This window comes from Diadema antillarum, unplaced genomic scaffold (assembly GCF_040938485.1).
Source record: "Diadema antillarum isolate AM-2024a unplaced genomic scaffold, OU_Dant_1.0 seq00001609_RagTag, whole genome shotgun sequence".
NCBI classification, from domain to species: Eukaryota; Metazoa; Echinodermata; class Echinoidea; order Diadematoida; family Diadematidae; genus Diadema; species Diadema antillarum.
In genome coordinates, this window is record NW_027272322.1 from 279965 (window position 1) to 292412 (window position 12448).

The 12448-nt window shown below is 40.3% G+C and overlaps 1 protein-coding gene across 1 annotated transcript in view; it reads right to left on the bottom strand.

Moving 5' to 3' along the window:
• The window catches only part of LOC139711100 (ubiquitin-like modifier-activating enzyme 1), a 29438-nt gene extending 18242 nt beyond the window's left edge, over positions 1-11196 (bottom strand). The window contains exons 1-7 of the mRNA XM_071623015.1: positions 11021-11196; positions 4753-4857; positions 4247-4308; positions 3655-3823; positions 1501-1635; positions 583-780; positions 132-215 (exon numbers count right to left, since the gene is read on the bottom strand). Of these exons, the coding sequence (XP_071479116.1) occupies positions 132-215; positions 583-780; positions 1501-1635; positions 3655-3823; positions 4247-4308; positions 4753-4857 (753 nt within the window). The 5' untranslated portion in view covers positions 11021-11196. The remainder of the gene's footprint in view (positions 1-131; positions 216-582; positions 781-1500; positions 1636-3654; positions 3824-4246; positions 4309-4752; positions 4858-11020) is intronic.
• Positions 11197-12448: the final 1252 nt, after the last annotated feature.

The following is a 12448-nucleotide window of genomic DNA, read 5'->3' on the forward strand; positions in this document are numbered from 1 at the left end:
TGCGACACATCCTTTAACTATTCTTCAAACTGTATGCGTATATAACTGATGACTCGAGTGCCTAAAGCAGGCATAAGTTTCATAGAAAACACACAAGTTACCAACAGAATTGGAACAAACGTAGCGCTCACCTGAACCTCCGAGAAGGTGATGTAATCCCCACTCTCGAATCCATGGCGGCTTTCATCAAGACACGTAACCACTGCATCCTCTTCCTGTAACAGGATATCCGGTAAATCACACAAAATAATCTCATTGAATGCTCATTACAGAAGGCCAAATGGACTTCCCATGTTTCCTTTCTAATTCATAATTTTCAAAATTTCTTTTCCTTCTCCCAAGTAAAGAATCATACATGAAAAAGAAACAACCACACAAAAGCTTGATAATCTAATATAGATGAAAATATGTCACTACCACAATAAATGACTACAGATTGACAGTCATCCCCTTTGAGTGGTGTAAATGGTGATAATCTATACAGTCCTAAAGTTCAACAATACAATGGTGTGATACATCGTGACATACTCTCTGAGTGTTCTGGCACACATGATTTTTCACTGTCTTCAAACCAGGGCTCACCTTGGAGATGGCTGAAACCATGACGGTCAGCGGTTCCTCCCCATTTGTGTCGTACACCGTGAAGGCGTCGCCAAAGTCGCAGAAGATCTGCCCGAAGAGCCCCCTCGTGTCGGCGACAATGAGATGGATGCCCTTGGAGTGACAGAAGTCTCCGATATTCAGCTGAGCTTTGAGGCTGCTGCTTGTGAGGACCACAACCTGGAGAAGGAACAGGTGAGTTGGGACAGTTTGCATCATCTATGATCTTCATGATCATCCTCAAAAGCTGCAAACAAGGCACCTCATCTTGTTAACCTTAGTACACATGCCATCCCTCCTCTCAGCAAATTAACACGTCTTCTATCAATGACTGCATCCACAACAATTCAATCTCAGTGACATTAAATGTACAAGAGCATTCTAAGGCAAGAACCAAGTGAACAGACCTATCATACGTTTCACTCCACAATATCAAAGTCACACAGTTTTAACAATTGGTTGATGTTGTTTGAAGGTTGGTTCATGCATGGCGAGAGAGTGTCATAAACAAACTATGGAAATCGGTCAAAAGAATGAATACCTAGAAAGGAAACAAGAAAAAATTGACATTACAATGAAAATCTACACACCCCACATACTAAGCTTTCCTTACATATTCATGCCTATGCATTTAGCATAATCACTTTGGAAGAATTTTTCCCCAGAGTGATCAATCTTGAATGAAGTTTGAAGTAATATCATGACGCAGATCAAAGACAATCTACTCAAAGCCAGAGAGAGAGAACAAAAAGGCAAGATGAGACCCTCTATAAAACACAATCCCTCCGGCTCTCAGATTAGAAGCTTAGTCACAACATTGTAGTATGATAAATGTGCAAATACAGCAAGATCTTATCGATGCACTCAACAATCACACAAAGAATGTAGACTTTGACTTACCTGAAATTTGCTGATGAATTCTTCATTCAGGGGTCTTGTGCTGGACGTGATGGGAACATAGCTGTTGAGTTCGGCCAGCCTCGGTTCTGTTACCTCTGCCCGCTTTTTGCCAACATCCTCCTTTCTGAAGAAGAACTGCAGACGAAGACAGACCAATCACAATCCACCTTGGTTATCAAGGGCATATTCTCAATTTTCACAAGATTTGTTGAAAGGGGAGCCCAACTTTTCTGGTACATCCGATCCAGAGTTGAACAATGACGTTCTGCTTGAGTTGATGTAAAACCTAACATGTTTTGCATCACATGCACACTCAGTGACCATTCACTTTTGCCACCAGAGACACAGTATCGCTTGTAGCTTCTTTGGAAATATTTATGTCTGCTCATTTCCAACAAGTGCATACATCAGCTTTCACACAACTTCTTGAGAGAGAAAATGGCAATCAGCCATTCAAAACTTACACTTATCATAAATTAAATATGATAATTTTATGACACATGTAATCCTATTAATGTACAAAAAATTTATTCCTTAAAATTCCTCATTCCTATATTCATTGTGAGGGAATGAAAGCAAAGAGCTTTAAATATGGAAAACAAGCCACCCTGTCTGTTGATTGTGGCAACTAGAACTCAAAACTGGGCAAGTAATCTCCATGGGCACTTGCCCATTGAAATTATGGGACCCTTGCTCCTTTGCCCACTCTGGTAAAATAGGAAAAATATCTCTTGTAGTGCCTTGAAAAAGCATCATTATTTTACAACATAAATGGCATGTATAGGACTGATAACTCCTTAATTTAATGTCAAATAAAATGTTTTTCTCCCATTTGGGGTGTGGGTCTGATGATATCATGCATTAGCATACAATGCATCTGAGGATGGTCCACTATTTGCTCCTGCGAAAATTGCTCCCGTGATATCTCTGCACGCTAAGCCAAACATAATCCTAACCCTAATCCAAATAAGACGGGACCAACTGTCGCAGGAGCAAATGTCGTGTCACCTCCGAGGACACAAACATAAATTTCTATCCATTCTCTGAAAGTTTCAATGGTGTGAGAAAGTGGCTCGACTTCTACTGACTTGTGGCACACCATTTAGTTAAAGACCCATCTTGAATTTCAATAAGAGTTACAGTGTAGGTCTCTTTTACGGAACAAGTCCCATAAATAAAGAAAAATATTAAGATGGTGCAGCAAATCTTCACTAATATTTACTTTTTCTTCTTTAAGTAATAATCACAACCTTCTGACATTAGAGATGCACATTCATGCTAGGCTCTCATGACCAAGCGTGCAACTCTCCACGGCATGAAAGGGTATGTGTAATTTGTACATCTATACCCTATACCTTCATAAATGTAGCATCGCGACATGTATTCCATACAAATGTCAACAAGGCAGACAGACACACACAAGAGATGTTTGAAACCTGTACGGCAGACTGGTCACGTTAACAGAGCAGCCTGCATGCGAGGAACATTGAAGTTTGTTTTTGCATCAATGGTGTTAACCATATTCTACGGAAGTCAAAACACAGTCCACACTTTGATGCAGCAAGGCTTGATCACGAGTGAGACATTCATGATCAATGATTCACGCAAAAAGTGCATAAAAACACACAAGTATATTCTAGCAAATCATGCCCCTCATTGCACAAGCATACATATACACTTGTACATCTAAGTTTGATCTACTTGTAATTGAAAATCTGTTCCTTGAGCTCTCCATGCGTAAATTCCCACTGCAATAGACAACATGTGATAAGCCAATAAAGGTGGTAACACACGACAGATATCCACTAATCAAATGAAAGTCACATGGTCTCTGTGCCCTACTATTCTCTTATACAATGGAGACAAGTTGTGCAAATGGCACGCAGATAGAAAAAAAAGGGTCAAAAGTTACAAAATGCATATTCAACCTTTTACTGTGTAACTAACAGTGTTCAATAGCTTGGATAAACATTTGAGAATAAATAGGCTATTACGGCAATGGAGGTGGGGTACACATTCACAATGTCACAATTTAGACGAGTGTGTGGCCTTTGGATGACACGCATACATGATTTTGTAAACAATCTGTCCCTGTGAGTATCTCCACACCTAAAACAAAATGAAGTGCATCACGGAATGCTGTTCATGACTGACCTGAGAGGCGAGATCTTGAATGACCACATCGTCCTCATCATGGATGGTGACCGACTTCACGCCGCTGAGGACCACGTTCTTTGCGATCTCCACTCCGAGACCACGCATACCAGAGATCAGGACGTTGGACTGGCCCATGCGTTTCATGGCCTCATGGCCCAGCACGTACCTAACAAAGAAACAGTACATGACTTATATCCAGCCTTTGCAGGCATCATGACTAACATTCAAGATTCAGAAATCTGGCGCTCTATAAATCCACAGGAAAGTGCTTTTAAGCTTTTCAACTTTTCTCGATCCTTTTTCCTTCTCTCTCATTTGAAACACTGTGACATAAATAATGCATATAACGTAAAAAAAGAATTAAATATAAAACTTTTACTGAAGTTTAAATTCCTTTGCCACTTGCATCAACTTTCGAGTAGTACAATGTACATGTACATCTATAGGGCAACTGAAATTCTACCTCCCCCACAATGTGCTATACAACGAAAAAAATCATATCTCAATTATTGCCGAATACAAATGCAATAGTCAATGCGCGGTGAGGTCTAGACCTGCTGGAATGGAATGGAATGACTTTGATACTTACAGCTGTCTGGAGTACAGCCCCTCGTCAATTTCACTCTGCCCGCCATTCTTTGCCATGACACCCTACAACAGACAAGAAATCAAAGATAAAATCTTACTTTCCATTCTAAAGGGAATCATGCAGCACATTTTTGCAAGAAAATGGATGTCACAAGTTTTGAATTATCACACAGAAATTCCTAATATGATAATTATCAACACACTTGACAGAAGTTGTACCCAAGTTCATGACAAAGTAAATTGCATATCTCTTCAGCAGGTAAATTCTGCTCTGTAACTGGACCATTTATGCAACAAGTCTCATGAAAACCTAACATATGCATTTAACTTCATCACTTGGATAAATTTTCGTTAGCTTGAAGCATACAAACACAAACACAAACACAAACATAAACACAAACATACAAAAATCCATTCCACAGCATCACTCATCATAACTTTGCACAATGGATGCTGACCTTCATCAGTAGACAGGTAAAAACATTTTTTTTTTTTTACGTTACTCACTGTGTTAGAATTGACTGAGTTCTGGTCGATACTGTTAGACTCTTGTTCGAGCCTCCGCTTCTTGGCAGCTGGTGATGTCCGGTCTTCAGAATTACTCGCAGACATCTGACAGAAAATGAGATGATGCAAAAGTTAGAGACTTGCAAACTGAGTTCATAATCCCTTTCCAGTGTGCAGACACTAATTCTACAGTGCACATGAAATGCTAAATGTACCATTTCACTTTAACAGGCTGTGGTAATTAGAGACAAAAGACAAGGGAAAAAAACAAATTTTGCATGCAGTCGGCTCATGGAATCACCGCAAGTACTGTAATACTGTAAAAGTGGATATTTTCGCGCTTGGTGGGGTGAGAAGAGCTTGGAGCATTTTTAATTCTGCGGAATCAAAACATCAACTACTGGAACATATAACATGCAAAAATATTCTTGTGCTTTTAATTTTCGAGCTAGCTTCTGGTTGCGCGAAATCCGTGAAAATTTCAACACTGCAAAAATGTCCACTTTTACAGCATTCAATTCCTATTTCAAATCATCTCAAATTGAAAATTTATTTATTGCTCTCAAATATGTTTTGAACTGAATTTTTTCTTCTCTCCATGTACGGTACTACAGATGTTGTATATTTCACCTTGACCTCTAACCTCCACTGATCCCCAAAACTGAAAAATAAAAATTTCATGTGAAATACACTCGTGTATCTTTCCCTAAGCTGACACACAATCTGTGGAATATGACTGTGACGTTTAATGCAACTGAATGACAACCCTTCCAAACAATTTTGTCACCAGTTATGCACTTGTCCATTGTAGTCTCGACCCCTGGGCACCCAGGGATGGTCGGGACTTGCATCCAACTTTGCCAGGGATTCCCCCCCCCCCCCCCCCCCCCCCAGGTTAGTCAAGAATACAGGTTTGTCAGGGGAGATTCACTTATTTTGCCAGGGCGGGCTGGGAATATACCAGTCTTTATCAGGGAAAGTTAATTTATTTTGCCTGGTTGGGTTGGGAATATACCAGGATTTGAGGACAATAATTTTATTGAGGAATATTTTTGAGGGCCTCAAATGATGCCCTGCCTGTTGGGGAGTTGGTCAAGGATTTGTTCTCAACTACATTGTAATGCCCGACCCGTCTGAGACGTGGCTGGAGATTTCCACACAAATATTGCCCAGCCTGTCAGGGACTTGACCAGGACTTGGCCGGGTAAGATGCAGCTCCCGGCCATCCCCGGTACCCAGGGGTCAGGACTACAATTGACAAAGTGCATTGTGACACGACATCTCTACACTGTAGAACTAAGTGAGTAAGATGGTGTTATGATAGATCAAGTGAGAAAAGAATGAACCACCAGCCAGTTACTTGACCCTGGCATCGTCTGCTTACCAAGCAGCGGCCATTACCAACTTCCCGACAGTGACAAATTATTGAAGTGGAACAAACACTCAAATGCCTCTAAATATACATGTATACCAGTACCTGTCTTTCTTTTTATCTTAGTTGTCTGTAAATTGATAGTTTGTAAGAAAAACATGGCATGAGAATGTGAATCAAAAAAATCCTCTGGCTTTTTTACACATCAGTAATCCAGAGCACAATTACCCATGACAGTGTTGTGTGGTTTAACAATGCGAAACAAAAGGATTTGGTGAAAGTGCACAGAGTTGTAAAACAGGCAGGAAAAATAACCGAAGCCAGAGTTGACTTAAACAATGTTTGAAAAGATAGGGCTGTAAATAAATAAGCCCGATCCATTGTAGCCGATTATACCCATCCACTCAATGACCAATACAGCACGTTGAGGAGTGGAAGGAGACTAAAATCAATCAGAGTAAGAACATCCCGTTACCTGAACTCTTTTGTGCCTTATTCCTTCCGGTTATTAAATGATTTGTAGAATATTTCATATGTATTGTATTATGGTATCCCCAAGACATGGAAATAAGTAACCCTCATCAATTCAGTGTTGCATGTTCAGTTCCAATATCATCACACGCTGTACTCACAGTCTACATTCGGGTCTCTGCAGGATATAAAGCTAATGGATTATTGATGATGATGAAAGATGTGTTGAATTTTATTTTTTTAATGTCATTGGAATATTATTTATGTGCATGTAATGTATTGTATAGATATATGTATACATATGATATACAAAGTATGTAGGTATATGATAATATTTATTGAATTGATTAATTTGATTGATAGGGTTTTAAATAGGATTGATGTAAAAAATGATGTTGGTGGAAAGGTTTGGATTTTGTATAGTACGTAGGTAAAATAAATAATGATAGTGATTTATTGAATTGATTAATTTGATTGATAGGGTTTAAAAAGGAATGATGTAATGATGAGGTTGGTGAGAATGTATGGAATTCTTTGTTATAGAAGATGATTTTTTTTTTAAAATGATACTGATTGGATTTTTTGAATTGATTCGATTGGATTGATTGATAATGCGGTAAGGTTTAGGAAAGTTTTGGGGGATGTATAGATTGAGCTGGAGGTTGTATGGAAGGTTTTGGATTAGTGTAGCTGATGTTTAATATTATTTTATGACTAATGAAATATATTGAGAAGGAAGAGGAGATTGATTTAGAGTAGGAATTTTTTGTTTGTGTATTCTATTCCATCCGGTGATTATGGATGAATAATTTGCAGGATTTTGTATATTGTGCCAGAAAGATACGGAAATAAATTATTCATATTAGTTTTTGTTATAGTTAAAGATAAAGAGATATTAATAGGTTGAATGTTTGAAAATTGATGTTGATATATGTTTTTCTGTTTTATAATGTTGGCAAAAAGGTGCCTCTCTTATGTTTAATATGTCTTGTGAATGTTGTTCATGAAATTGTGTATTGTTTATTTTTCTGTTTTATAAACGGCATGTGAACAAACCAAATATCCATGATATGGACAATATATAGACTGAAATGAAAATGAAATGAATGAATAAAGAATCTACAAGATTGCGAGTAATTCTCACACGAGATGTGATTCCATCTCACTCAGTAGCAGAGCGATTTACACACATTTGTACACTTGTAATTTTCACTGTTCACCTCTTTTCAAGAATAAGCACAATGCTAATGAGGTATGGAATTTCTCTGTTTTCATTTGACTTAACATCATATCTGTACATGTGCCAGCTAGGAGGTACTGGGTGAATACTATAAAACACAATATTTTTGTAAGTACATAAAACTTTCACAAATTTTGTGACAGGCGAAGAATTGTGAAAGGAAAAGGCCCACGACAGAGCTTGTCTACACAATGCAGCAAATGCCTGTAGCTTTGACAATTTGTGAAAGTTTCATGCAAACAAAAAGGCAATCAGCTCCAATTCATGAAAGTTTCATGCCATGAATGTTTCTGGTTTCACAGTATGTAGAAATGTAATAAGACTTCCATAAATTGTACATTGAATGCCCCCCCCCCCCCCCAAATAAGCTGAGCTGACCAGGGTAGCAGAGACTCCAACCCAAAGCACCTTCTGATCTGGAGATTCTCCCGCCTGAAACCCCTAGCAAACGGGAGATTCCAAGTTGATGTGTGCAAAGCGCCAAATTCCCAGGGTTCTAGATGCTCTCTGGTGCTGTCTAAGGCTTATTTTTTCAATATACTGTAGCAATAGGTAAGAAATCCTTTCCAGCGGGAGACACAGAGCCAGGGCGGGAGAAATTAAATCATAAGTGGGAGAACGGGAGATTTTGCAAAAATGCGTTTTCGGTGGGAGATCTCCCGTCGAAAACGGGAGAGTTGGAGTCTCTGGGGTAGGGAAGTGTAGACTGTAGAGTGGTATGGCAAAAATTAGACATATGGAATTCTTGTTGAAATCTATTAATGAAGGTATGGATATCATGGATGTAGCAACATCATTCATACTTTAGGGCATTGCTATTGTACAGTATTAGAGTAAACAAGGTTGCCACTTGTGGTCAAGTTCTTGCCACATGTCCACAAAAATTGCAACATCGTAGATGCCTAATGCAAGTTAGACAAGTTCACAACACTACAGTACAACAATGCACCAGGGTCCAGGGGCCGGGGTGGGGTCAGTCCGGGAAACCTGCTCACAAGGACTGCTCCCCGTACGAGCACTGCCCCGCCTCATGAGGCCCCCTGGTACGCCTCATGAGGCCTCCCGGGGAGGGCCTCAAGAAGCCCCCCATTCACTTTTTATTTATCTCACATCTGACGTATGAATTGTCGCAACTTTACACGCTGATTTTTTGTACACAAACATGTCCACTATCCATGATGAAAAGAAGAAAAAATTGTTTTTTTTTTCCAACTGGATTTTTGAAGAAAAAAACAAAAAACAGACAGAATGTTTTCTTCTTTTCAATATTCATCATGGATAGTGGACATGTTTGTGTAACAAAAAACCACTGTGCAAAGTTGCGACAATTTATACATCAGATCAGTTCGGGAAACCCACTCACAAGGGGGGCCCCTCCTTATAAGTAACCCGTCCCCCTTATAAGTAACCCCGTCCCCCTTATAAGTAACCCCCGGGGCACCCCTTATAAGGAGTCTCCACGCTTTTTTGCAATGCAACGCGAAAATGAAAGGACTGCGGCAATTCGCTTGATTATGTCCATAAAGCTTCACAAGTTTCCTAGTTACTCACGAAATTTGAGCAAAATCGGTTTGAGGCATCATATCTAAAATCATGGATTTAAATGCGATGTCAAACGACCCACGCGAATGCTGAAATGCGAGCGATTACTGGCGCGAGTGTCGCCAGGCGCGGCGGCGCGGCAATGCTTGAGTGCAGACGTGGCGACTGAGTACATGTACACAGTCGCCACGTCTGCACTCAAGCATTTGCCGCGCCGCCGCGCCTGGCGACACTCACGCCAGTAATCGCTCGCATTTCAGCATTCGCATGGGTCGTTTGACATCGCATTTAAATCCATGATTTTAGATATGATGCCTCAAACCGATTTTGCTCAAATTTCGTGAGTAACTAGGAAACTTGTGAAGCTTTATGGACATAATCAAGCGAATTGCCGCAGTCCTTTCATTTTCGCGTTGCATTGCAAAAAAACGTGGAGACTCCTTATAAGGGGTGCCCCGGGGGTTACTTATAAGGGGGACGGGGTTACTTATAAGGGGGACGGGTTACTTATAAGGAGGGGCCCCCCTTGTGAGTGGGTTTCCCGAACTGAGATGTGAGATGTATAAAGAGTGAATGGGGGGCTTCTTGGCCCTCCCCGGGAGGCCTCATGAGGTGGGGCAGTGCTCGTACGGGGGGCAGTCCTTGTGAGCAGGTTTCCCGGACTGGGGTGGACTGTACTGAACAGGAAGAAGATCTAGAACTAATCAAATTTACCGTACATATCCATATGGCTAAGATGCCAGAGGATATGCTCCGAGTCAACAGCAGGCTGCAAGTAAACCATGCACTTTAGAAGCCCCTGATGAATACACAAGTAGAACTAGGTCCCTTACAAATTTAAAGACCTCCACCATCATGACCATGTCCTCTGGATCTGGTGCATTCTGTCCACCCAGCCCAATTTAAATTTAAAATTACAAGCAAGAACCAGAAGCTCAACCAACACCTTTTCAAAGCAATGTTCTCGAGGGTGTACAAATCCTCAAGACAGCCTACACCTCAATAATCATAATATGTTATGCATTTTCTAACATCATATTGTCAACTTCTCCTTGCATGAAGTGATCCAGAGTTAAATAAATTAAAGATCTCTTACACAATCCAACGCAACGCCATTAGCTAGGCATGTACGCAATGCCAATGCATTCATACATAATACAGCTCACGACAGACTGCTGACGGAGTTGCAACAATGGAAAATGGAGAATGAATGAAAAAACACGTGCTCTTCCCTTTTCTGAGACGGATTACCTGGCTTTCCGTCCATTATATTCCATAAATGAAAGATTATATGTCTCATTAAGAATGTAAAATGGCTATCACTGATTAAATTATGTCAGGAAATGTATCAATACCTCATTAAATTGGAATAAAAAAAGAAAGGACAGTACCTCTCAATCTCGACCGGTCGCCGAAACCTCACAGCCGCAGAGAGCACTGAACATGCATGACGTGCGGGCACGTCGTATCTTTACATGCACGACAAGCCATTCTTTTCTTCTTGGCTTTCCACTTGTTCACGTGACCATACCGAAGGGGGAAAAAGGCTTGAATGTACTTTTTCATTGCATGCGCCCTCAACTCAATCTCATTTTGTCCCTGAGCCTCCCTGCACAGTTAAACGCATCTGCCCTTTTACTTACCAAAACGACTCAACGGAATGCTACTGCAGTCAATCAAACATCTGAGACAGATCCTGTAACGGCCATATAAATATGAGGGATATACACGTTATCCTCGCAACAGCACAAGTTTATTATGTCTCTCGCCGGTTCAGTGTATCCAGGCAGGCTACTAACACGGTAGATCGCGATGTTGCGGAAGAGACACACACTACTACTACCGGGTTCGGCCGAGTGATGATGATACGACCGGTCGGGTCTGTGCAGCCCCAATGACTATGCATTTACGTACTGTCTAGTACATATTGCCAATGCTATAGATTTCCGGGGGAACCCATGTCTGATTATAATACATATTCTTTATTTCTATTCTGCTGTAAACTAGCAAACTGCAGGGATAGATGCCGACTGCTGTGGCTGTTTCTTCTACGGCATTATACAGTACACCTAATATTTCTCGACCGATTATCGAAATTCTATTGGCTGCAAATGTTCGAAAGTAACATTATCTGGAGAGAGGCAATGTGTCATCGATATATTTATTTTTCCTAGTCTTGTTCGCGGCCGTACTTTAGTTCAAGCAGGGAGGTGGGAAGAGCAGAAAGCCATTCTTGACACCAGTTTCACTCAGTTGGACACAATACCCGCTCATGTTAGTATGATGTTACATCATCGAAATGCATGTAGGCCCTATACTGGCCTATCGATACAAAAGGGGCTAAGCTGAAGCTTTCGTATGAGAACGGGATAGCTAAATAATAGCTGTAATCTAAATTTTCATCTTATATTAATTGATAATACATGGCTCTCCTGTAGGCCTATCCTCTAATGATTGTAGAAAGAGTTTCGTGTGGTTACAATATGAATGTCTCCTAAATGCAACTTTTCGGAATATTGGCATATGTTTGACACCCTATGTTGTATTTGGAAAATGACGTCGCTTTTTATGACGACATTCCAATTACACGTGTCAAAATACACGTGCAGTATACAAAATTTGTAAAATCATGTTGCAAAGCAATTGCGACATCACGCGCTGCGAATTGGTCGTACGGTCATTTCGTCGCAAAATATTCACAAAGCAAATTACATGGTACCCGAGCTGAGCACTTCGTGTGGTCACTGTGAGATCTATCCACAACATCGCATCCACCACTCGGCGACATCTCGCTTCATGTCCTTATTCTTTTGTTTAGATGCAACGGGCCACCAATTGCCTTGGTAGAGGGATTTGATTTTAAATGAAGAAATAAACTGGTAATGCATTTTTGGCCAATAAAGAATGAGTTTATTCGACTCGAAATTTCAGCGGCCTCCGCCGCCTTCTTCAGGAGTCTTGACAATGACGGTATCAAAACAAAGCAAAACAAAAAATTACATATAGATAAACACATGTATAAAGATATATAATTATGCATATATAACATATATTACATATATGTATATATT